This window comes from Stigmatopora argus, chromosome 1, assembly GCF_051989625.1.
Source record: "Stigmatopora argus isolate UIUO_Sarg chromosome 1, RoL_Sarg_1.0, whole genome shotgun sequence".
NCBI classification, from domain to species: domain Eukaryota; kingdom Metazoa; phylum Chordata; class Actinopteri; order Syngnathiformes; family Syngnathidae; genus Stigmatopora; species Stigmatopora argus.
The window spans coordinates 4320627-4346546 of NC_135387.1; the positions used below are offsets into that span (position 1 = coordinate 4320627).

At 42.9% G+C, this 25920-nt stretch overlaps 2 protein-coding genes across 4 annotated transcripts; one reads left to right on the forward strand and one right to left on the reverse strand.

Moving 5' to 3' along the window:
• Positions 1-3300: 3300 nt before the first annotated feature.
• Positions 3301-9363, reverse strand: ogfr (opioid growth factor receptor). Its single transcript, XM_077615776.1, has 7 exons — positions 8867-9363; positions 7752-7817; positions 7593-7674; positions 7442-7520; positions 5816-5882; positions 5592-5740; positions 3301-5511 (listed from the first exon to the last, which is right to left on the reverse strand). Exons 1-7 carry the CDS (start codon positions 8972-8974, stop codon positions 4554-4556), a joined length of 1509 nt encoding a protein of 502 aa, XP_077471902.1. The 5' UTR covers positions 8975-9363; the 3' UTR covers positions 3301-4553.
• On the forward strand, positions 8179-24529 carry kcnk15 (potassium channel, subfamily K, member 15). Of its 3 annotated transcripts, XM_077615973.1 has the most exons (4): positions 8179-8382; positions 8497-8731; positions 21603-21972; positions 23311-24529. In XM_077615973.1, exons 3-4 carry the CDS (start codon positions 21690-21692, stop codon positions 24306-24308), a joined length of 1281 nt encoding a protein of 426 aa, XP_077472099.1. In that variant the 5' UTR covers positions 8179-8382; positions 8497-8731; positions 21603-21689; the 3' UTR covers positions 24309-24529. The 3 variants fall into 3 exon arrangements, with proteins under 3 accessions (XP_077472099.1, XP_077472026.1, XP_077472179.1); XM_077615900.1 differs by lacking the exons at positions 8179-8382; positions 8497-8731 and adding an exon at positions 21501-21583 and having other exon boundaries at positions 21668-21972; XM_077616053.1 differs by lacking the exons at positions 8179-8382; positions 8497-8731 and having other exon boundaries at positions 21680-21749; positions 21803-21972.
• Positions 24530-25920: the final 1391 nt, after the last annotated feature.

Genomic DNA, 25920 nt, shown 5'->3' on the forward strand with positions numbered 1-25920 from the left:
CTAGTCAATGACCTACAGAGAGCTGGGACCACAGTAACAAAGGCTACGCTCAGTAACACAAAGCGCCACCAGGGACTCAAATCCTGCACTGCCAGACGTGTCCCCCTGCTGAAGCCAGTACACATCCAGGCCCGTCTGCGGTTCGCTAGAGAGCATTTGGATGATCCAGAAGAGGACTGTGAGAATGTGTTATGGTCAGATGAAACCAAAATAGAACTTTTTGGTAGAAACACAGGTTCTCGTGTTTGGAGGAGAAAGTATACTGAATTGCATCCAAAGAACAGCATACCCACTGTGAAGCATGGGGGTAGAAACATCATGATTTGGGGCTGTTTTTCCACAAAGGGACCAGGACGACTGATCGGATCTAAAGCAGTGGCGGGCCGTGCATTTCACAGTTAGGACTTCAGTAGTGCTGTGTGTGAATCAATCCAACCCTCAATAAGTACTTTATGGCTATAAAACCTTTAATGCAGCTACAGCTGCGACACATAAAAAAGAATCAATAATAACCTAAAAAATGAAACATTATTTAGGAAAATAGACATATTTTACTCACCAAAAATTCATTTTATTTAAACACAAAATCCATCCTCCTTTCTTTCCTCAAGGAGATTTCAATTACTCTGTCGTACAGATTACCCGTGCGTTTCAGGTCCATCAAGAAGTTCTTTTCTATTGCCATCAAAGCGAATGCTGACAGTCGAGTATGTCCTGTTGTATTTTTGGCATAAGTTTTGATTCTGTTTCGGGCTGAAAATGTCCGTTCGACAGAAGCAGTGGTCACGGGGATGGTTACTGTCAAACCCACTAATATGTACAGCCGCCCCATGCTCTCACTCAGATTTTTCTGCTGAAGGAAGTCAAGGAGATCAGTGGGAGATTTTGCTGTAAAATCATCCGTGGCATACATTACAATCAGTTCTGTTCTTAGCCGAGGCAGATCGAAAAGTGTACCATGGCTCTGCGTTAAGATGGAGAAGGCTGCATGTGGGAAAGTTTTCTGGTATTCCCGAAACTTCTGCGGGTCGAGGAGGGAGGGAAACATCAGTATTTTGTGTTCTTGAAATCTGGTCCACGTCTGGCAAATAATATTGTCCAGAATCCTGTCGTGGAGTTGGTGGTAGTGCGTGCGAGAATCTTGCGCTTGACCTCTTCGTGCGCTTAGAGCACCCGTACTGCGCTTAGAGCACCCGCACTGCGCTCAGTGGCCTCGTAGATTTCCTCATATCGGCTCCTCTCGCGCTCAACTGTGTCACAAAACTCCTTTACTCTTGCAAGACAAAACTGTATATCCACTTTGTTGTTCTGTAGTATTGAAAAAAGCACGTCTGAATGCTCAAAAATGCCATTAAATGTGTGAAGCAAAAAAACAAAATTTAAAATCATTCAGATGTGCTTTAAAACCATCAGCACACCGCAGACTCCTTCACCATTACAGAGAGAAACAGTACTTTTTTTATTTCGCTTCTGATCTCTTCCTCCATCACTTCAGCAATAGGATGTGATCAGGTTGTTTTGTATTTTGCCCGACGTGCCACCAAACACTTCATTAGTGGTAATGTAAATCCGTGTTTCTCTCAGCAATGAGAGAAAGAAGTTCCGTACAATTTCCTTTGTTTGGTTGATGCAGCACTTTCATCATATCCCCAAAAATGAAAGTTTACAGTCTATCAAACTTTTTAAGATTTCCCTGTTTTTCTTTACCTTTTCGTTGTGGCACTCCGTTTCCCTGCGCACTTGCTCGCTGAACTCAGGTTTCCCAAAAAGTTTTGGAGAGCACCGTTGCTTGTAAGTGTCCAGCAGTGCTTTGGTGTCTCGTTGCTGCTTTGGTTAAACAAGTCCAATTTGCAAATGCAGTGTTGCTCCAAACACCATGTCGATCGGTGGCAAATAACAAGCACTCCCAGCCATACAATTTGCAGTGTTCCTCGGAGCCCGTGAGCCAGGGGTAGCGCTCGTAGTTAGCGAACTGAAAGTGGCGGACAAACCCCTTTCCCGGTTCTAACACACTTACTAGCTTCGGAGTTGACCGCCCTTTCTTAATAATGTCCATTTTTTCTGGAAAAATCAGTCTGGAAAATGGCTTTGTCAGCAAATCTGCAATCGGCCATTGTGGGTGGAGTTGGCGAGCTCTGGCTTTGGCCCGCCTACTCTATCACTAGCCAATCATAGTTGGTGAAAGCGATGACATATCCCTACGCCTGCGAGAAGGCAATGACGTATCCCTACGCCTGCAAGAAGGCCTTGGTGTCACAAAATCGTATTCTCATTGGTTAAAGCAACAGTCTTATCGATGCTTGTTTAATGCAGCAGAGCCTGCAGAACTGATTGTGAAGGCCTTGAGGCAGATTTCTAACCCTGGCAACAAATATAGGCTGAAATGTGATTGGTTAAATGCTTCAATATGAAAACACACATCTGGAGCCAGTGCAACCAGGGGGAAAGCAATGAAAGGAAGCTGATTAGAATTTGGAATTATTTAATAAGTATTGATGGGCAAAATATAATTGACGTCAATCTGTGATTCAGATATTTCTTAGGCCAGCAGAGAAGGCCCTGACAGCACACCACTGGTGTAAAGGAAAGAATGAATGGGGCCATGTATCGAGAGATTTTGAGTGAAAATCTCCTTCCATCAGCAAGGACATTGAAGATGAGACGTGGCTGGGTCTTTCAGCATGACAATGATCCCAAACACAGCCAGGGCGTGGAGTGTCCTAGCCAGTCTCCAGATCTCAACCCCATAGAAAATCTGTGGAGAGAGCCGAAAGTCTGTGTTGCCCAACGACAGCCCCAAAACATCACTGCTCTAGAGGAGATCTGCATGGAGGAATGGGCCAAAATACCAGCAACAGTGTGAAAAGCTTGTGAAGAGTTACAGAAAACGTTAGACCTCCGTTATTGCCAACAAAGGGTACATAAAGTATTGAGATGAACTTTTGGTATTGACCAAGTACTTATTTTCCACCATCATATGCAAAATACATTTTATTAAAACCAAACAATGTGATTTTCTGGTTGTTTTTTTCCCCATATTCGGTCTCTTATGGTTGAGGTTTACGCATGTTGACAATTACAGGCCTCTCTAATTTTTTCAAGTAGGATAACTTGCACAATTGGTGGTTGACTAAATACTTAGCACACTTGGATTGTTCATCAAATATGTTGTGTTGGGAGAGTAATTAAAAGAGATTAATTTGGTTTTGAATGAGTCACCATTCAAAGACAAAAAGTGTGCCAGTCTAACGCAAGTGAAAATTGTTGCTATTGCCACAAGACTTGAGCCAAATACACCGATCGGTTCTGCCAACATGTCAGAAAATATCTTTATTCACTTCTTAAACAATTGCTTTCAGCTGAAGGAAAAGTCACATAGAAAATACTTAAGTTATTTTTATAATCATTTAAATCACAAGTGTTGAAGGAGAAAAACAAACAATCACCCTGGCAAAAATATTCCAATATAATAAGACATATTTGAGCTAAGCTTTACCGATTCTGACACAAAGAACATTTTTAATACAATCAAGGAGTCTCACATTTTTGGAAAGGCCTTCTGTTATTCAAACTTCAAATTCCCACAAGAGTGAAAGCGCAAAATTATACTGAAAGATAACTAGTGACAGTCCTTGCGACTTCAGCATCAACATAAACAGCCAGCAGAGGGAAACAAACAACATCAAAATTGTCAGTGCAAAGACATCTATAGCATAACACAAACAAAATGGTAAACAGGATTTAGCTCCTTTGATGTGTTGCTTAATATGGTTTTAATCCAAACAAAATAAAATTATGAATATCCTTTTGTTGCTGCTCTGATGTATTTTTACTTTGTAATTACAGTTCTTGTTTTTCCAACCAAGTTACAGATTTTGTGTGACTTATTATTATAAGCATTTTTAATTGTTACTCCCCTTAAATACCATTATTATATCTGAAAATAATCTTTTATATACTGTGCATCTCTAGAAAAGAGACCACGCGAACTTAACATTTCACTAGTGATACAACCAGCCAGATTTAGATACATGGGGCGCTCGACTATGAATTATGAAAACATGATTCATGCAACGCATTCTAACTTAATTGAAGCTTTCTGTGCTTGGGCTGACTAGCTTGATTTGGGCTATGTCCATACTTAGGGTGTAAGCATGTGTTTGTGTGATTAGGACCATTTGGGTTCTTACAGGCAGTTCTGTCCTGATTGAACGGAAGTATAGTGGAAAGTGACTGAACATAAAACTCTATTTCCAGCTTTTCAAAAAATTTATGTTTACATGCAGTAGAACATCTGCAAAGGGAAGTGTGATCGCAGCCTAAAGGTTTTAGACAGTTCGACTTTTGCAGAAATAACGACAGATTTTGAATGCAAAGTGAACGCAGACATGCCGTTTTCACTCAAAACAAAACAATCCTAGTAGCTACTTAAAGATGGTCAATTTGAGTCATGCTTCGCCCTAGAAGTATTCAAGAATTACCCTTGTCCAGGTCTAAGCTTGAGGGGTTTGGCTCCACGTCGACATCCTTCTCAAAAGTCAGCTCGTCTGTTTTTAAAGGGCACCACCGTTCACATGCGACCCTTCATCCAGCACTTGTGTAAATTCGGTCCTAGGGATCTTTTCTTTCCGCTCCAATGACAGGCAGGTTGAATGTTTTGAAGTCTTAAGAGGTGTTCGAGCAGGCGAGCACATTAAGGGGGTTGCGTCACCGCCGGACTTTCCCTCCGCCTGGGCGCCGCTCTCGTCGGCACTCAAGCCATTCCTCTGCATGATCGTGATATCTTCTCTCTTCTTCTTCTTCTTCTTCAGTGGCTTCTCCGGGTTGACGTCTTCATCCATTTGCATAATGTGATCGGTGTCCTGAATGGCGTTCCGCGAGCTGTCGGTAGGTATGAACTTGATGTCTGCATCAAGCTCAGTTTTGATGGTCCCAGTGTAAGGGGTGGGCAACTGTTCCATTTGATCATCTTCATCGATTGAGTCATTACGCTTTTCTAAGCTGTTCTGATTAGACTTAGACTTCTGATTTCTGAGGGTCATTGGATCTGGCTGGGGGTGAGCGGGCAGCTCAGGCTGCCTGATTTTGTCCCTATTTGTTTCCATTTGTTTCTGCCCCTTATCCAATTCCTCGTCTTTGACAAGAAGCCCTTTTTGCCCATTTTTGCTTTGCGCCCTTGGGCAGACATCGTCCTTCCCCTCTCCGTTTCCCACCGCTTCAGATTGTTTCTCTGCCTTCCTGAATTGTTTCTGAATCTTTCTGGGACACCACACAAATTTCTCCTTTGGTTCAAAGTGAAGGTAGGCGAAGCGCACCAGCTCCTGGCGCTTTTGTTTATCCAAGACGGCAAACACAAAATAGTCCAGTGCGATGCGTTTAACACTGGTGAGGTTCTTTCTGACCAAAGTCTCTTCCAGGAAGAATTGCACGAGTGGGGCTTGAAAGTGTTCAAAGCCTAGTTCCCCAAGGCACTTCAGGATGCGTGTGATGCGCAAGGTGTTGTGCATGTTCCTATTAAAAGGCAACACAGTTGAAAATGAGACGACCAACCTGGACAGTTAGGCTTGATGTGACAATGGTAGAGGATTTACCGTTCCAGGTTTCCGAAGCGCTCTTTCCAATTTTCTGCTCGTGCCACCTCGCCGATCTCTTTGTTAACCAGGCGGATGCCGTAGAAGCCCAACATGAGTTCATAGGACTCCACTAGTCTTCGTTTGGCATCCTCATTTCTCTTAAAGGCCTGTAGCAGTGTCAAAGAAGCACAAGTCTAAAGTACTGTGGGATTCACTGACCGCATCAATGATGGGACACTCGCCTCAATCTCCTTCTTGGTGAGTTCATAAGCCATGTAATTGACCCCGGGCTCACGTAAAGGGAATAGCCTGATGAAGCAGGAAAAAAAAAAGATAACGCAAGAATACACAATCCTTGTAAATTCAAGAGTGAGTTAGCGTCAGTCACAACATTTTATGTGGCCGACTGAAACATATACTTTGTTTCTTGCTAAATTTAGTGAGTTTTTGATTTTGCAAGAATATCAAAGTGCAATATTTATTCAATTGTCATAGATATTACAATCATTTTTACACTTACCAAATACTTTCATTATATATATATATATATATATATATATATATATATATAAATATAAATATATATATATATATATATATATATATATATATATATATATATATATATATATATATATATATATATATATATATATATTCAAATCGAGGTGGGTGGTATGGCAAAAAGATTATATCAGGAAAATAAAACAATACTGTCACTTCACTTTGTGGCGTCAGTACATCGTGGTTTTGTATTTAAAAAGTTCATAAAATACCTAAATTTAAGCTGAAACTTGCAAGCGAAAGATGGGATAAAAAATGTCGGAAGTCAGGGCTTCCCTTCTTCGGCGCTGAATTGGGTGGCAGTCAGGGCTAAAGAAGCGAGATGTCACCGTAGTAGAAGAATAATATAAAAGACCAAGAAGGACAACATCTTCCCTTCTACTGTTTTGTTGCGAGAGAATTTTCCATTGCGCATATTCAGTGAAGAAAGATTACGCCAAGCCTATTTCAGCTCTGTTTGGATTTTGAGCTGCCGTTGAAAATGCCTTTTAAGCATCCTGGGCGATCTTAGACATGAGACATGATGACGGTGACAAAAAAGTGACGTTGCTACATATGCTAAAGGCATAGCAACCCATTGTGGCATAAATGAATCCACCGAGAAAGAAGCGAACCTTCAGAAAATGGCAACAATATCCTTTTCCAAGGACACCAAGCGAGTGGTAACCACTAGGAATAAAAAAAATTAACCAGCATAGCATTATGAGGAACTTACGCCGTAGATACGGCCGTAAAACTGGCATGAGGACATCAAAACGCTGCTCGGGACCTTGTTTCATTTTAGATTAATTTGCAAGTTACTGACAATTTTCCTCATATTTAAAATTTATGCAAAATCCAAAATCAAGGGTTCACTCTCGGTACTGGCCTTGCTGTCTTAAGGTGGTGGCCCACAAGGATGTAATTTGTCAGAAAAATCAAATGATTAAGATTTGCAACAATTACTCACGGTCAATAAAAATAGATAAGTGGCAAATAATTATTTAGTTGTAATTTTAGATTCATTGTAACTTTATTTCCAATGCATATTTTAAATAGTGAACGTTACTTGCATTTCATTTTGCCATTCCATTACCTACAAATAGACCTTCCATGCCACAAGTGATAAACAAGGCATTGATGCTGCAACAGTCTCATTGAGATTAACATTTTATTGTTGATGTGCATTGCCTACTTGAGAGCACTTTTACCCCTTTTTAAAAAGTGCTGGTGCATCCAACTAAGAGAGTTGGTCTTATCTGTGCCACCAGTAGAAAAGAATATAGTTTGTAGCCACATTTGAGAAGCAATACAATAACACATACCATTGAATGTATGAGTGAACTCGCTCCAGCCTTTTGTAGTCATTTTTCCATTCTTTGAGAAAGGATTCAATGTAGAACTCTGCAGCATAAAAGAAAATAGCACTTATGTTTTTTACAACCCTTTTATTCCAGTTTGAATGAAATAACATACCATCAGGTGCAGAGGGGAATTTGTTGAGGTAGAACTGCAAGTTGTTCATTTTGTCCTCTGAGCAATCATCATCTGCAAGATTCTGACAAAGAAAGATTTAAATTGAGTCCCACACTGAGTTAAATGAGAACTTATGTATAAATTTACAGTAGCACTTACAGGGTATCCTCTTCTGTAGTTTTGCATGTCTTTCGCTGCCCTCATGTTTCTGAGCAGGTATGGCGGCTGTCGCGATAAAGAATTTTAGTAGGGATTTATTGTCTGATAAATTATTTTAGAGGAGATATTTATTAAAACAAATAAATGAATAGTGCCGGCCCAGCGGCTAAGTGGTTAGCACGTCGGCCTCACAGTGGGGGACCTGGGTTCAAATCCAGAGTAGTCCACCTGTGTGAGTTTGCATGTTCTCCTGGGACCTGCGTGGGTTTTCTCCAGGTACTCTGATTTTCTCCCACATTCCAAAGAAATAAAGGGTAGGCTGATTGGACACTCTAAATTGCCCTTAGGTATGAGGGTGAGCGTGAATGGTTGTTTGTCTCCTTGTGCCCTGCAATTGGCTGGCCACCAATTCAGGGTGTCCCCTGCCTCTGGCCCGAAGTCAGCTGGCATAGGTTCCAGCACCCCCAGTGACCCTAGTGAGGATAAAGCGGTTCAGAAAATGAGATGAGAAATAAATAAATAATGAGCCAATTTAATCACTAATTGGATACCACAACTGGCTTGGCTGTGGACCGTCATAACGGTGAAGGAAGTTATGACAAACAATTTTAAAAGGATTTTGAATAATAAGGTAATTATAGGAATTTATAACACTACAAATAAGTGTGATAGGAACCATGCATGTTTTATTCAATCATTTGATTAAGACTTAATCGGTATCTTCTTTCTTCAATCTGTTTTGCAGAAATCGGATTTCTATGCTGTCTTCAGCCTGCGACACTGAATCTGGATGGCCTAAAGATCTGATCTTGGCTGCCAGTCCAAACAAAACCTCTTTGTCAGTGTGGTGTTAATTGTACATGTTGATGCTTTTTATAGGTTTTAGCTGAAATATTCGCTAAATGCGCTTAATTTAACGCCTAAAGAAGCGTGTCATGGCCGATACGGAGATGAGGATAGAAGCTAGCGCGAATAGCCAGGTAAGCTAACTAGCAGCTATTATTAGCATAGCACCAAATGGAGAAAAAGCAGCATCAAGTGAAGTCACCAGATTTAACGCGACAGCCTCAACCCTTGTAAAGTCAAATTTAATCGTATAATAAATTCAGACTTACCGCTATTAAAAGCCTTGTCCGACGTTGTTGGCCATCCACTGCTGGCTCCTCTCCATCACTCTCGGTGTCCCACGTCGAGTCGTATTCGCACACACAGTCGTCCTCCATAATTCCCCCAACGACAAAAGCCACCTACAGCTAGACGAGCTTTTTTCCCCGATGGAAATGAGCATGGACACAGTCACATTGACATCGACACGTTCAGTCAGGTCAGCCGAGGACAGCCACGAATAGCTTCTCCTCGCAGGCGACCAGCGCCTTCCTTCTTCGGTCCAGCCTTCGGGTGCTCGGGTGGGCGTTTATCGCCACAGGCAGGCTCCGCTCAAACACAGGACAAATTAGAAAAAGCTTTGTATTTTTATTTCGCCAATTGTATATCATTTGATAAATTTGATGATAAGAAATAAGATAAGATATAAGTAGTACATTTAATGGCCACACATTCGAGATCACCTTATAAATGAATCCCAAGGAAAGTAATTTTTGAGTTTAGCTTTCTGTATTAAAAAGGAGGACAGTGTTCTTAGTTTGCCTATTTGGTCATCGTTTGTGTTACATGGTGTGACGTCACATGTACTAAAAGAGGAGCCCTTTGGCAACACTATCTAGCTCTCTATTACACACTGATGTGGGTTTTTTGCTCCCAATTTCTTTTTCACTGGCAATGTTGTAAATGTGGGTGGCCCGGTGGAACGAGTGGTTAGCGCGTTGGCCTTACAGCTCTGTGGTCCTGGGTTCAAGTCCAGATCGGTCCACCTGTGTGGAGTTTGCATGTTCTCCCCGGGTCTGCGTGGGTTTTCTCCAGGTACTCCAGTTTCCTCCCACACTACAAAGACATGCATGGTAGGCTGATTGGAAACTCTAAATTGCTCCTAGGTGTGAGTGTGCATGGTTGTCTGTCCCCTTGTGCTCTGCGATCGGCTGGATTCAGGGTGTCCCCGCCTTTGGCCTGGAGACAGCTGGGATTGGCTCCAGCACCCCCTGCCACCCTAATGAGGATAAAGCGGTTCAGAAAATGAGATGAGATGTTGTAAATGTCCTGAGAGTTGGCTGTAAAGAAAAAAACAATATTTAACCCTATAATATGGTGCAAATGACTAGGTCTGGTAGTTATATTAACAATAAATAAAACAAAGACTTGGCATTCACATATGGGGACATTAATTTATATGTCATGTAAGCTACAATATAATTCATTCTTTAGGGGGATCCTGGAGTTTATCCCAGCCATCAGCTGGCTGGAAGGCAAGGTATAACCCGGTTTGGTTGCCAGCCAAACATCGGGGCACAGGGAGATTGACAACCATGATTTTGCTCTCCAAGTGTGGCATACATGACTCACAGAAATGCATATGTTGGGTCTCAATCATTCATTTATTAATTTTCTGAACCGCTTATCTTCACAAGGGTCGCGGGCAGTGTTCCCTCTAAGCTGCGCGTGTGCGCAATTGCGCACTACTCTCGTCTTCTCTGCGCAGCAGCAATCATATGGCGCGCAGTAAAAAAAAAAAATCGGATTTTTTTTTTTTTTACCCCTTTCCCCATGATGGCGCTGTTTAAGCGGCAGCCAGTGGCAGTAGCTCTGTCCACTTATGTTTTTCGTGTTTTACAGCATGTTTTACATGAAAAATTAGAGGGAACATTGACATGCACCTGCTTGTGGCAGGTGTGATACTGGTGTGCCCATAGCGAGCAATGATGATGTCGTGACCGGATGATTCGCCTAAAGACGTTTCGCCGACGGACGTTTGACAGACGGACAGGTCGCCGAAGGGACGTTCCGCCGAACGTTCATTCGGCGACCTGCCCGTCTGTCAAACGTCCGTCGGCGAAACGTCTTTAGACGAATCATCCGAGTACCGATGATGTCGCTCACACTGGTACTCAGTGCGCTCAGGGAGGTTGACTTTCTGCTCAGACCAACGAAAAATTAGAGGGTACATTGGTCGCGGGGGCTGCTGAAGCTTATCCCAGCTGACTCCTAGCCGGAGGCGGGGGGCACCCTGAATTGTTGGCCAGCCGATCGCAGGCCACGAGGAGATGGACAACCATTCACAGCCACACTCATACCCTGGCACATTAGAGTGTCCAACCCCGTGGTTAGCGTGTCGGCCTCACAGTTCTGGGGTCCTGGGTTCGATCCCAGACCAGTCCTCATGTGTGGAGTTGGCATGTCCTCCCTGCGTGGGTCTTTCTCCAGGTACTCCGCTTTCCTCCCACATTTCAAAAATATACATGGTAGGCTGATTGAACACTAAATTATGAGTGGTATGAGTGTGAGCATTGTTAGGAATTATTTATTATAAAAATTAACTTAAAGATTTGAGCCATATTCAAATTCGCTTACTGAAGCATACTGCCAGTCATTATCTGACGGGCCGTGCATTTCACACTTAGGCCTTAAGTAGTGCTGTGTGTGAATCAATCCAACCCTCAATAAGTATTTTATGGCTATAAAACATTTAATGCAGCTACAGCTGCGACACATATAAAAAAGAATCAATAATAACCTAAAAAATTGAAATATTTAGGAAAATAGATTTGACTCACCAAAAATTATTTTTATTTATACACAAAATGCATCCTCTTTTCTTTTCTCAAGAAAATTTCAATTACTTTGTGGTGCAGATTACACGTGCATTTCAGGTTCATCAAGAAGTTCTTTTCTATCGCCATCAAAGCTAATGCTGACAGTCGAGTCTGTCCTGTTGTATTTCTGGCATAAGTTTTAATTCTGTTTCGGGCTGAAAATGTCCGTTCGACAGAAGCAGTGGACACGGGGATGGTTACTGTCAAACCCACTAATGTGTACAGCCACCCCATGCTCTCACTCACATTTTTCTGCTAAAGGAAGTCAAGGAGATCAGTGGGAGATTTTCCTGTAAAATCATCCCGGGCATACATTACAATCAGTTCTGTTCTTAGCCGAGGCAGATCTAAAATAAAATACTGTGGCTCTGCGTTAAGATGGAGAAGGCTGCATGTGGGAACGTTTTCTGGTATTCCCAAAACTTTTGCGGGTCGAGGAGGGCGAGAAACATCAGTCTTTCGTGCTCTTGAAATCTGGTCCGCGTCTGGCAAGTAATATTGTCCAGAATCCTGTCGTGGAGTTGGTGGTAATGCGCGCGAGAATCTTGCACTTGACCTCTTCGTGCGCTTGGAGCACCCGCACTGCGTTCAGTGGCCTCGCAGAATTCCTCATATCGGCTCCTCTCGCGCTCAACTGTGTCACAAAACTCCTTTACTCTAGCAGGACAAAACTGTACATCCAGTTTGTTGTTCTGTAGTATTGAAAAAAGCACGTCTGAATGCTCAAAAATGCCATTAAATGTGTGAAGCAAAAAAACAAAATTTAAAATCATTCAGATGTGCTTTAAAACCATCAGCACACCGCAGACTCCTTCACCATTACAGAGAGAAACAGTACTTTTTTTATTTCGCTTCTGATCTCTTCCTCCATCACTTCAGTAATAGCAGTGATCAGGTTGTTTTGTATTTTGCCCAACGTGCCACTAAACACTTTATTAGTGGACAGGTGTTAATGTACATCCGTGTTTCTCTCAGCAATGAGAGAAAAAAGTTCCACATAATTTCCTTTGTTTGGGGATGCAGCGCTTTCATCGTGTCCCCGAAATGAAAGTTTACAGTCTATCAAACTTTTTAAGATTTCCCTATGTTTCTTTACCTTTTCGTTGTGGCGCTCCGTTTCCCTGCGCACTTGCTCGCTGAACTGTAACTTCACTCGGGTATCCCAAAAAGTTTTGGAGAGCACCGTTGCTTGTAAGTGTCTGGCAGTGCGTTGGTGTCTTGTTGCTGCTTTGGTTAAACAAGTTAAATTTGCAAATCCAGTGTTGCTCCAAACACCATGTCGACCGGTGGCAAATAACAAGCACTTCCAGCAATACAATTTGCAGTGTTCCTCAGAGCCCGTGAGCTAGGAGTAGCGCTCGTAGTTAGCGAACTGAAAGTGGCGGACACACCCTTTTCCCGGCTGTAACAGGCTTGCTAGCTTCGGAGTTGACCGTCCTTTCTTAATGGTGTCCATTTTTTTCTGGAAAAGTCCATCTGGAAAATGGCTTTATCAGCAAATGTGCAACCAAATCCATTTGTTTTCCTCCGTCGGCCATTGTAAGTGGAGTTTGCGATCTCTGGCTGGCTCACTTTGGCTTTGGTCCGCCTACTCTATCACTAGCCAATCATAGTTGGTGAAAGCGATGACGTTTCCCTACGACTGCGAGAAGGCAATGACGTATCTTTACGCCTGCGAGAAGGCCTTGGTGTCACCAAATCGAATTCTGATTGGTTAAAGCAATTGATCTTAGCTCTAACGTAGCGCTAACTTACTTTTATAGCACATTCATTTAATCTAGTCAACATCGCATGAAAATCAGCAAGAAACAATTGGGAATTAAATATGAAAATGCAAATATCTAAAATTAAGCCATTAAGACAGTTAAAAACAAAAACAATTAAAATATGAAATAGGAATAAAACTGTAAGGGTTAGCTCAGGAATGAACCTAACATTCATTCACTCATTTTCTGAACCGGTTTATCCTCACAAGGGACATGGTGGGTGCTGGTGCCTACCCGAGCTGACTTGGGGCGACCAGCCAATCGCAGGGCACTAGGAGACAGACAACCATTCACACTTTTTTTCCAAGATGGCGCCCTCACGCGGCAGCCGGTGGCAGTAGCTCTGTCCACTCTTATTTGTTTTCCGTATTTTACAGCCTTTCTATATTTTTTACTACATTTTTATATTTCATACTTCATATTTCATTTCATACATTCCTTTTACTTTACTTTGTACCTTGTACTTTTTACTTTAATGTTTTTACAACTTTCTTTGTTCTGTTAGCCTGGCGTCTTTCTGCTACTTCTCTTTTGGAACCATTCAGCCATGCCTACGCTGTCATACACATGGGACTTGCTGTGAACAATATGCAACAGAAGGAGCAACACCTCAATGTCGCTGGAAATCCAGAGCTGGACAAAAGTGGAAGAAACTGCAGAAACTGGCTTTTGGGACATGGAATGTCACCTCTCTGGTTGGGAAAGCGCCTGAGCTAGTGCATGAGGTTGAGAAATTCCGGCTCGACGTAGTAGAGCTCACCTCTACGCACAGCTTGGGTTCCGGTACCACTCCTCTCGAAGGGGGTTGGACACTTCCACTCTGGAGTTGCTCACGGTGAGAGGCGCAAAGCGGGTGTGGGCATACTTATTGTCCCCCGGCCCGGTGCCTGTATGTTGGGGTCTACTGAAGACATTTTTGAGTCCTTGGAAGGGTATTGGAGAGTGCTCCTTCAGGAGACTCCCTCGTTCTTCTGGGGGACTTCAATGCTCACGTGGGCAATGAGAGTGAGACCTGGAGGGGAGTGATTGGAAAGAATTGCCCTCTGATCGGAATCCCAGCGGTGTTCTATTGTTAGATTTCTGCGCTTGTCGTGGACTGACAATAATGAACACCATGTTAAACCATAAGGGTGTTCATCTGTGTACTTGGCACCAGGACACCCAAGGCTGTGGTTCGATGATAGACTTTATGGTCATGTCATCGGACCTCAGGCCGCATGTCTAGGTGACTCGGGTAAAGAGAGGGGCGCATCTGATCACCACCTGGTGGTGAGTTGGCTCCTATGGTGGAGGCGGATGCCCGTGCACCCTGGGAGACCCAAACTTTGTGAGGGTCTGTTGGAAACTCAGGGCGGAGTCTCCTGTCCACGCTACGGAAAATGGTCGAGGATAATTATTGGAAATAATTTTGGTTCGGCGACGAATAATTGATAATTTTTCAGCATAAATATGAATGTATTTACACAGTGAAAGCCCAATTGAAAATATATTTATGGCATTACACTGCAATAATTTTGTACCAATTATTTATTGCTGACCCCTGCCTGCATGGGTTTTCTCCTGGTACTCCGGTTTCTTCCCACATTCCAAAGACATACATGCATGGTAGGCTGATTGGACACTCTAAATTGCCCCTAGGTATTGGTGTGAGTGTGAATGGTTGTCCATCTGCTTGTGTCCTGTGATCGGCTGGCCACCGATACAGGGTGTCCCCCGGCTTTGGCCCGAAGTCAGCTGGGATAGGGTCCAGCACCCCCCTCCGGACCCTAATTAGGATAAAGCGGTTTAGAAAATGAATGAAAACGGATAAGTTTGGCCATATTGTCCAGATCTTGAGCAAATAGAGCTAGCTGGTGAGATCCATTTGCAGTACAAGGCAATAAATAGAATCCCATAACATCACTGGAGATTCGGTTTCTATTTTTAGTCTTGGTTGCTGTGGAAACCAGTGGCCTCAGCTTCAGAATAGATATTTAATGCTGCTGCTTCATAGCTTTTGCTGTTTTCTCAAAGGGTAGGAAAAATTTGTTGGTGTACAGGAAGATGAAACAAATTACAAATATTCTCTTGGATTTTGCTAATTGAAGTTTTGTGTCAAATTTGGAAAGTTTACTATGGAATACAATTCTAATCTAATCTAATGTAACCTAACATTCTTCCTGCATCAAATGCTTGATGCACTCAAAAAGTTGGCAGTGATCTGGTGAAATTACAAAGATTGTGGTAAAAGGGTTTAATTTGCCGCCAATCAGTATGGGGCCCCTTATTCTCTTGAAATAAGGCATTCTCAAATCTCACTGGCGACTTTAATATGTCTGCAAACCTCATATGTATATCCAAGTCGACATACAATTCAACACTCAAGGCAGGGTCTTTGTCTATGAACTGTAAATTTTGCCCGTGGAAATACTTACCAGCTCACATATTCGGCATGTCAGACAATTTATTTAGTCGGATCTAGGCCCCGCAGAATTTGAGTTTGACACCTGAAGGCTGGGGGTTTAGTAAATGAATTGTTTCACTTATGATTCACTATGTACTTATTTATTTTAAATCACCACTCTCAAAGGTTTTGTTTTTGTTGTAAAAGTATATAATTGTATTTCATAACTTGTGTTCCAAACTCAAAGTATTTTAGCCTGCAGCAAAAATAATCTAGAAATAAGCATCTCTGTACAAAAAATAATATTTCAGTTTAAAAGTATAATCCCTTCAATCATTTATTCATTCATTCATTTTCTGAACCACTTATCCTCACAAAGGGGTGTTGGAGCCTATCCCAGCTAACTACGGGCTCCAGGCAGAGGACACCCTGAAATGGTTGAAAGCCAATTGTAGGGCACAAGCAGACGGACACCCATTCATGCTCACACTCATACCTATGGGCAATTTAGAGTGTTCAACCAGCCTACCCTGCATGTTTTTGGGTTGTAGGAGGAAACCAGTATACCCGGAGAAATCCCAGGCAGGCCCGGGTAGAACATACAAACTCCAAACTGTGAGGACCCACCTAGGAATCGAACCCTCGACCCCAGAATTGTGAGGCCGATGCACTAGCAACTCGGTCGCTGGGCTTCCTGTTCATTTCATAACAGGAAAAAATATATGTTAAATATCAGCTTCAAACTCATGCTGTGTGATTTTTTAAATATTATAAGTAACCATGGGAACCAATTTTCTATGGAGTAGGTCTCCATGCACGAGCTGTGAAGGTAGAGAAATTCATTTGTTTTTCAAATTTTTGTAATGCACACACACACAGAAACATTTAGTAAAAAAGAATGGCGATATTTATGACATCATATATAATTTCGAGAAATATGAGAAAAATTACATTTTCAGGTTTTAGACGTTTTAATTATCTTATAAATGAACAGGAGATAATGACGCAGTTTATGAGCAGAGGGCCTCAACTTGATTATATATAAAGTGGTACCTCTACTTACGAATTTATTTATTTAATAGGGACAGTGCACATTAATGAATTCCCACATATGAAATATTCAGGTTGCAAAAGTCCCCAACGGAAAAGGTTTGTCTCCTGATCTGAAAGAAATTTCAAGTTATGAAATGCGAAATCTGAAAAAATCCAAACATTCTCTTGTAGCATCCTGTGTTTTATTTTAAAATAGTCACGATAAAGTTTATTTCCCATTAGCTTTTTCCCAACACTCAGCTGGTCCTCCATTGGCTAGAATGTGAGCTGCGTCTCGATGACGCCGGACCCTAGATCAGTGCATTGTAAATGTTGCACCCTGCATTTTATTCTTGAAACACGGGGAGAAATAATCAGAACAGTGATTCGTTGTTGCTTCTCAATCCAACTTTACTGTTATCTTTATCAACACAAAAACCCATAATATACAATTACACCCTTATATTTATATTAGCAACACGGGTGCTCGGATGATTCGCTGAAAGACGTTTCGCCGACGGACGTTTGACAGAGGGACAGGTCGCCGAATGGACGTTCCACCGAACGGTCAATCGGCCGAACAGCCGAACGGCCGAACGGCCGAACGGAGCTTCCGCCGAGCGAAGTTTCACCGGCGCGCTCGCCCCGCCCCCGGATCGTGTGTGTACAAGTTTTTCAACCTCGGCCCGCGGGCCATTTACGGCCGTTACAGATAACATTCATTTAGGAATAACGAGGGCATGTACTGCCTGCCCCCCCCCGCAATAATAAGGGCATGTACTGCCCCCGGCTGGGCATATTTCTAAATACAAGTACACGGCATATAATGACAGCACTCATGTTAATTTCATCCTAAAACAGCATTTAACGATCAAATACAAATACTGGAGCTCTTTGGACATTAGAACCGAGCCCAGGGAAGTGAATTCCTCGGTAAAATGTCGCGATGATGTTGCGATAAGGCAAAAAAACGTATATATACATATATATATATATATATATATATATATATATATATATCAGCATTCCATCTATTATTATGGGGAACGTAAGATCTCTCCCCAATAAGATGGAAGAGCTAACGGCGCTGACCAAACAACAACGACAATATCGGAATATCTGCATTATGTGCTTCACGGAGACCTGGCTGAATGAACTAATTCCGGACTCTCTCGTCTCCTTGGACGGTTTTCAGCTGGTGAGGGCGGACAGAGATGCTGAGGAGAGCGGTAGGAAGAAAGGGGGGGGACTAGCTGTTTTTATTAATAGTAGATGGTGCAGCCCCGGGCACATTACTGTGAAGGAGCGATTCTGCACTCGAGATATCGAGCTAGTAGCTGTTAGCATCAGGCCGTTTTACATCCCCCGGGAGTTCTCGCACGTTATCATAATAACTGCGTATATACGTCCCTCGGCCGATGCGACAGTCGCCCGCGAGCTGCTTCACGCCACTGTGTCCCGGCTGCAAACGTCACACCCCCAGTCTCTCCTTCTTATCTCTGGTGATTTTAACCATGCTCCCTTGGCTTCTACTCTCCCCACCTTCACTCAGTTTGTGAAGTGCCACACCAGGGAACAAAAAACTCTGGACCTGCTGTATGCCAACACAAAGGAGGCATACAGCTCAGTCCCCCTCCCCCCACTGGGCCGCTCAGACCACAACCTGGTCCATCTGATCCCCACCTACATCCCTATGGTGAGGAAAATAAAACCTACCACGAGGATCATACAAAGATGGACCGAGGAGACCAGCATGGTACTGAGGGACTGTTTTGAGACCACTGACTGGGAGGTGCTGTGCAATTCACATTGTAATGACATTGACAGCTTGACCCACTGCATCACAGATTATATTAACTTCTGTGTTGAGAACATTGTACCCTCCAAGAAGGTCCGTTGTTTCTCCAACAATAAGCCGTGGGTCACCAGGGATCTAAGGGCCCTCCTGAACAAGAAGAAGAGGGCTTTTAGGTCTGGGGAGAAAGAGAGCCTGAAAATGGTCCAGAAGGAGCTGAAGAGAGAGATAAGGAAGGGTAAGACCATCTACAGGAGGAAGCTGGAGAACCAACTCCAGAGAGGCAACACCAAAGAGGTCTGGAGGAGCTTGAGGACTATTTCGGGCCATGGAGGCAACAGCGAGAGAGACCCGGAGTCTGGCGGCAGGGAGTGGGCCAATGAACTGAATCAGTTCTTTAACAGATTCAGTCCTGCCCCCACTCCCCTGACCCCCCAGACCAGAAGCAACGCTCCCCCCTCGTTCTCCTCCTCCTCCTCTTCCTCCCCCTCTTCCACCGGTCTCTGCATTACTGTCGATCAGGTGATAAAACAGCTCAAGAAGATCGAGGCAAGGAAGGCTACCGGTCCAGACGGCCTCAGCTCCAGACTACTGAGAGAGTGTGCGGATCAGCTTGGTATAGTGATTCTGCATATTTTCAACCTCAGCCTCAGTCTGCAGAAGGTCCCCACCTTGTGGAAAACTTCCTGCGTGGTCCCAGTTCCTAAGACTGCGTACCCCAGGGAGCCAAACCACTTCAGGCCGGTAGCATTAACCTCTCACCTGATCAAGACATTGGAGAGAATCATCCTCAATCACCTCAGCCCCCTGATGAATGCAGAGCTGGACCCTCTGCAGTTCGCCTATCGTCCAGGCATTGGTGTGGAAGATGCTACCACCTACCTGATGCACAGGTCTCTTTCACACCTGGAGAACGCGGGAAGCACGCTGAGAATGATGTTTTTTGACCTCTCCAGTGCCTTCAACACCATTCAGCCGGTTCTACTGAGAGGGAAACTGGAAGAGGCTGGAGTAAGGAACCACCTAGCCGCATGGATCATCGACTTCCTCACTGACAGACCACAATATGTGAGACTCCAGGACTGTACGTCTGATGTGGTAGCTTGCAGCACGGGGGCCCCACAAGGCACAGTGCTCTCTCCACTCCTCTTCTCCCTCTACACATCGGACTTTAAACATAATACAAACACCTGCCACCTCCAGAAGTTCTCTGACGACACCGCTATTGTTGGACGAGTGACGGACGGGAACGACCTGGAGTACAGGGGAGTCATCACAGCCTTTGTTGACTGGTGTAGGCAAAACCACCTCTACATCAACACCAGTAAGACAAAGGAAATGGTCATCGATTTTCGGAGGAATCCTCAACAGACCACTCAGGTGAACATCCAGGGTACAGACATTGAAATCGTGGAGAATTTTAAGTACCTGGGTGTTCACCTCAACAACAAACTAGACTGGTCCACAAACACAGATGCCCTGTACAAAAGGGGCCAGAGCCGCCTCTACCTACTGAGGAGTCTACGGTCCTTTGGAGTGTGCAGGACACTGCTGAGGACTTTCTACGACACTGTGGTGGCCTCTGCAGTGTTTTATGCAGTGCTTTGTTGGGGATGCGGGAGCACGGAGAGGGACAGGAACAGGCTGAATAAGCTGGTCAGGAGGGCCAGCTCTGTTCTAGGCTGTCCTTTGGACTCTGTGGAGGAAGTGGGAGAGCGGAGGATGCTGACCAGGATGATGTCCATCATGGACAGCACCTCCCACCCCCTGCATGAGTCTGTGGAGTCCCTCCGAAGCTCCTTTAGCAATAGACTGCGGCACCCTCATTGCAGGAAGGAGCGCTTCCGCAGATCCTTCCTCCCATCAGCTGTCAGGCTCTTTAACAAAAAAATGGCTGTGTGTTAAGACCTACCGTATGCATGCATGTACATTTATGTGTATGTATGTATGTATATATGTCCTAAGCAACACGCTTACTTAATTATATATTTATTCATGTATTTATTTCTTGACCTACTTATTACCTATCTATTTATGTCTAAAATGCCTTTCCTATTCCTGCATCCTCACCCTCTTGCCACTGGAACAACGAAATTTCCCGAATACGGGATGAATAAAGTTATCCAATCCAATCCAATATATATATATATACGACCATTGGTGAAAAGTGAAACGCTTCTATTGAGGGAGGTGCAAGGAAGAGGCAAGCCATTTCATTTGAAACGAAAGTGGCAATAATAACGAAGCTTGATGAAAGTGGTGAGCGTTGCATGGGAATACAACTTGAATCATTCGACCGTCAGTACCATTTATAAACATAAAGATCGAGCAGCAGGACCCAAATATTGAACGTTGCACAAAGTTTGCAAATCAATTGAATGATGCCATACAGTGCTACCGCATCATTTATGATGAAAAAAAGAAAACTGCAATCGTCATTAGATAGCTTCTTTCGGCCAGTTTCTAGTAAATCTCTCTCTCTCTCTAATGTATGTATATACAGTACTGTATGTATTCTCTCCATTTTATTAAATGTTTTTTTCAGTACAAACCAATGCGTGTTACTTATACAAGCCTTAAACATACAAATGCACTTATATAAACCTTCAATATACTTATTTAGGCCTTAAATATAAATTATAATACAAAATATAGCACTGAGCAACTTACAAACAAATTCAACTTATGAACAATCGCTCGGAACCTAACTCGTTCGTAAGTAGGGGAGTGTCTGTAAATAATTTTCTGATCTCTTTTCTCATTTCGAAAGAATTTTGGAGGAGTATTGGGGACCTTAAAACGGCTGATTTTTTTCTATTTAAAATGTTTCTCTATTTACAAAATATCCAAGTTTTGAAACCATTTCTGGAACGAAATAATTTCGTAAGTAGTGGTACCACTGTATTTATCTATATATTTTTTGGGAAGCTAGTACAGTGTGGTTTCAGTTTTTCCTCTCCTGATAGCTCTTCAAATAATGGCTCGCGCGCAAACGCGCACACGCTCTCACACACGTGCGTATACATGGCTTTTTTTTGGGTATGCGCATGCGAAGAAAAAAAATCAAGGGCCACTTCGTTCCATAAGAGATTATCGTGTGGAGATCATCAATTGCCTGCCTTCTCGCTTCTCTAAATGCACATGTCAAGCAGGTATCTTCTCACGCAACAGGCTGCACCACAAATGTGCAGAACAGCAGGCTGGGGCTGTCAACTGTAACTGCGCCTTTGCTGCAGGCATTGTACGCCAGCGCCGAGGATGAAGAAACAAAACATCCGGACCCTCTCCCTCATCCTCTGCATGTTCTCCTACTTGCTGGTGGGTGCCGCCGTCTTCGACGCGCTCGAGTCCGAGACAGAAAGCTCCCGCAGGCGCGTCTTGGAGCAGAAGCGCAACGAGATGAAGAAAAAGTATCGCTTCTCCGAGGAAGACTACCGCGAAATCGAACGGGTGGTGTTGCAAGCGGAGCCTCATCGAGCTGGGAGGCAGTGGAAATTTGCTGGTTCATTTTATTTCGCTATTACAGTTATCACCACCATTGGTAAGATAAAATTTCAATCTTAATAATTCAATGCTATTCAATACTGTCACCCACAGTGTTAGGAAATACCACATTTACAAAGATTAATTTCAAACTAATGTAAATGAATAATGGGAACTTTACATTAGTGCTTGAAGTTTGCAATGTTTGTATATTGTGAGTGGTGATATTTTTTTCCATGCTGCAGAAAAGGAGGAAATGATCTTTTCAGGATGATGCAGTATGTTCATGGATAAAAACAGAAAAAAAGCTAAATACTGGCAATTATTTAATAGTTGCCAGTATTTAGCTTTTTTTTCTGTTTTCTGTTGGGCAAAACAGTTTTGCCCCAATTTTCCAGTTAAAATAAAAGTGACTCGTGCCGCCTCGTGGTGTAGAGATTCACTTGCTGGACTTATGTGCGGGCAAGTGCGGGCTCAATTCCCACTGGTGGTGGTATGATTGGGAGTGCGGATGGTCGTTCGTCTGTCTGTGTGACCAGTCTAGGGTGTAGTCTGCCTTTGGCCCATAGTCAGCTCGGTTAGCCTCCAGCAACCCCTGCAACCCTTCATAAAAAGAAATATACTTCTTCATTAACTGTAAACCATAAGGTAGTCTGTTAGATTTTTCTGAGGGAAGCCTCAAAAAGTCACCTGCTATGTTGTACTTTTTCTTCATTTTGTTGTTGTTGTGTTAAGGAGTGACTAAAATGACCACTTTTCCAATATTTGTTGGAGGAAGATAATAAAATTTGTTTGGCATATCCTTTTTGGTTGTAAAAAAAACGTTGTTTCTTTTTTTTTTTTTCATCTGCGGATTTATGTAGTTAGTCTAGTTAGACAAAGTATGGCAGTATTAAATCATTTGTGGGCAGTTGTAGTTCAGTTTGTTTTCTTCACTGAAAATCAATGTAGATTTATTTTTACCCTGTGATCAATAGGTAAATTGTTTTCATCGAAATTTTTATGCCCTCTTAACCTAGATTCCTACCAACACCGTCAGAAAGTTGGAAAAAAGGTGTGGCAGTTAAAACGGAAATGGACTAGTGGGTCAGTAGTTAACATGCTGGTGGTGTGGCACTAACCCCTCAAAGAATGGAAGCGCTGAGAGGTTATCAGTTACATAGTGCATACTTAATAGTACAATTATGGAAAACACAGCTGCCAGTATTTTATCATGAATTTGACGTTTTTGTTGTTGTTTGGAAATGTTTTTTTAATAGTATTCCCGAACAACAAGCAAAATTCCCAAACATACAAAAAATGCCCATATTTTATTTAAGAGATTAAAATAGTTGAAAACAAACAAACTGTAAATCCATTGTACCAAATCTCACCTTAAACTTTCTCTCATTTAAAGGTTACGGTCATGCAGCACCAGGAACAGATGCAGGAAAAGTGTTCTGCATGTTCTACGCAGTACTGGGCATTCCTCTGACTTTAGTCATGTTCCAAAGCCTGGGGGAGAGGATGAATACATTTGTGCACTATCTCCTTCATAAGACCAAACAGTGTTTCGGCATTCAACTCACTGAAGTGTCCATGGAGAACATGGTACTAGTGGGATTCTTATCCTGTATTGGCACACTTTGTGTGGGAGCTGCAGCTTTCTCCCATTTTGAGGGTTGGAGCTTTTTCCATGCTTACTACTATTGCTTCATCACACTGACCACAATTGGGTTTGGGGACTTTGTGGCCCTGCAGAAAAAAGAGGACCTCCAAGAGAAAACCCCCTATGTAGTTTTCAGCTTCATGTACATTCTGGTGGGACTTACAGTTATCGGAGCTTTCCTGAATTTAGTGGTTCTTCGTTTTCTCACTATGAACAGTGAAGATGAGAAAAGAGATGCTAAAGAAAGGGAATCTCTGAAAAGGAACAGGTACCTTTTGGATGAGACTTTAGACCTGCATCTGAAGAGGGACCACAACCGAAGCGACTGCAGACATAAACTGGCATATAGCCACAGCCAGAGTCCGTTGTTCCGTCCGATGGAGGAGGGTACGAGCCGCACCAACCTCATTGTCTCTTCAGCAGACAATAACGAGAGCAAGCAAAGGCACTGCAAACATAAGAGGCATTTGCAGGGCAGCACAGAAGGATGCAAGCCAGAGTCAAGCATCAGCTCTCTCTGCTCCTGTGTGTGTTATCGTCTGGGCATTTGTGATAGCCCTCTCATTGCCCGAAGTTGGCAGAAAGGCTGCCGTGGCAGCTCTGTTTACTACAACTCTGTTTCCTATAAGATCCACAACAGCTCCCCTGGTGCCAGGAACAAAATGGGACTCTCTTCGCTGGGAAGCACACAGTCACCGCGGCGTCGCTTCCATCAGTTCCTTCGATCAAGAAGAATGTCAGTTTAAAGTCCAATCTTCTTTATTTATTTATTTTCTTTTACAGTTTCATCTGATTTGGAACGGTCAATGAAGCATTTTTTTTATTGAACCATTTTATCTTGTAAAGAACATTACTCTCATTTAAACTGTTTCTTGCATTCATTTTTCAAGTGCATGCTTGGTGGAATGCATAGAATTAAATTTGGATGCATGAGTACTTCTTTAATATATGAAATATTTATATTTAATGTCCCACTATCATTATTTTTCCCACATTAATTAAATGACTGAATCTTGTTATAAGGTATTCAAAAAGCAATTTTAAAGACTAACAGAGATCAATAACTATTGCAATTGTGATTTTAGATGATATTTTCAGATTTGACACCTGGTGTTACTTAAGTGTTGAAACCGACAGGCATTGTATGTGTAGAGTGCTGGGCCGAAATGAGCCTGTGGAGTTTGACAGCGACCGTCCAATCAAAATCCCCTATTCCGAACAACTATTCATTCTTCTCCCAGGGCTATGCCGGAGCATCTCTGCCCTGTGGTGAATTCTTTTTTCGTGTGCCCTTCAACCTTCGTTCGTCGAAGAGTATACATAGTGGTTGTTATTATTTTTGGTGGACTGAGATACACAACATTTATTCATTTTCTGCACCACCTATCCTCACAAGGGTGGTAGAGCCAACCCAGCCAACTATGGGCAGCAGGCGAAGCACACCCTGAATTGGTTGCCAGCCAATCACAGGGCACAAGGAGACGGACAACCATATATGCTCACACTTATAACCTGGGCCTGGGCGATGAAACGATAACGATAATCATCATCAAATAATTTTCTGTCAACAATAATAACAAAAATCCTTTGATAAATTTATACTGAAATTAAACCACCCGAACACCCCAAAGAATGGTGACGCTGACCAAGGAAAAGCTGTTTTTAGCATGGTTAGCAATAGAGCAACTAACATGGAGCATGAAAGCAAAAGGAGTATAACAGCCAAAATGAGCAATTATGAGCCAATTGCAGGGCACAATGAAACGGACAACCGCTCACAATCACCTCACCACCACGTGGGAATCGAACCCAGACTGCCAGGCAGAAGAACCACTGCATCCATGTGCAACATATGCAGTAAAATTTCAAGCTTTCTAAATAGGGTGATAATGTGTTTTGATATGATACACAAAGTCTATATTTTAGGAATCTTTTTAGTAGGTTATTTTTAATGTAGTATGTAGTTTATTAATATATACAAAGTGACCTGAAAGTTATTGACATTTATAATTAGAAAGGGCACCTAAGTATTTCTGAGTGGTTAGTGTGTCGGCCTCACAGCTCTGGGGTCCTGGGTTCAAATCCAGATCGGTCCATCTGTGTGGAGTTGGTATGTTCTCCCCGGACCTGCATGGGTACTCTGGTTTCCTCAAACATTCCAAAAATATGCATAGTAGGCTGATTGGACTCTCTAAATTGCCCCTAGTTATGGGTGTGAGTGTGCATGGTTGTCCGTCTCCTCGTGCCCTGTGATCGGCTTTATTTAAATTTATTTAAAAGCAAGCATCTGAAAAATGGGAGCCTTCAACACCACCTCTCTCTCTCCCTTTCTCTCTCTCTCTCTCTCTCTCTCTCTCT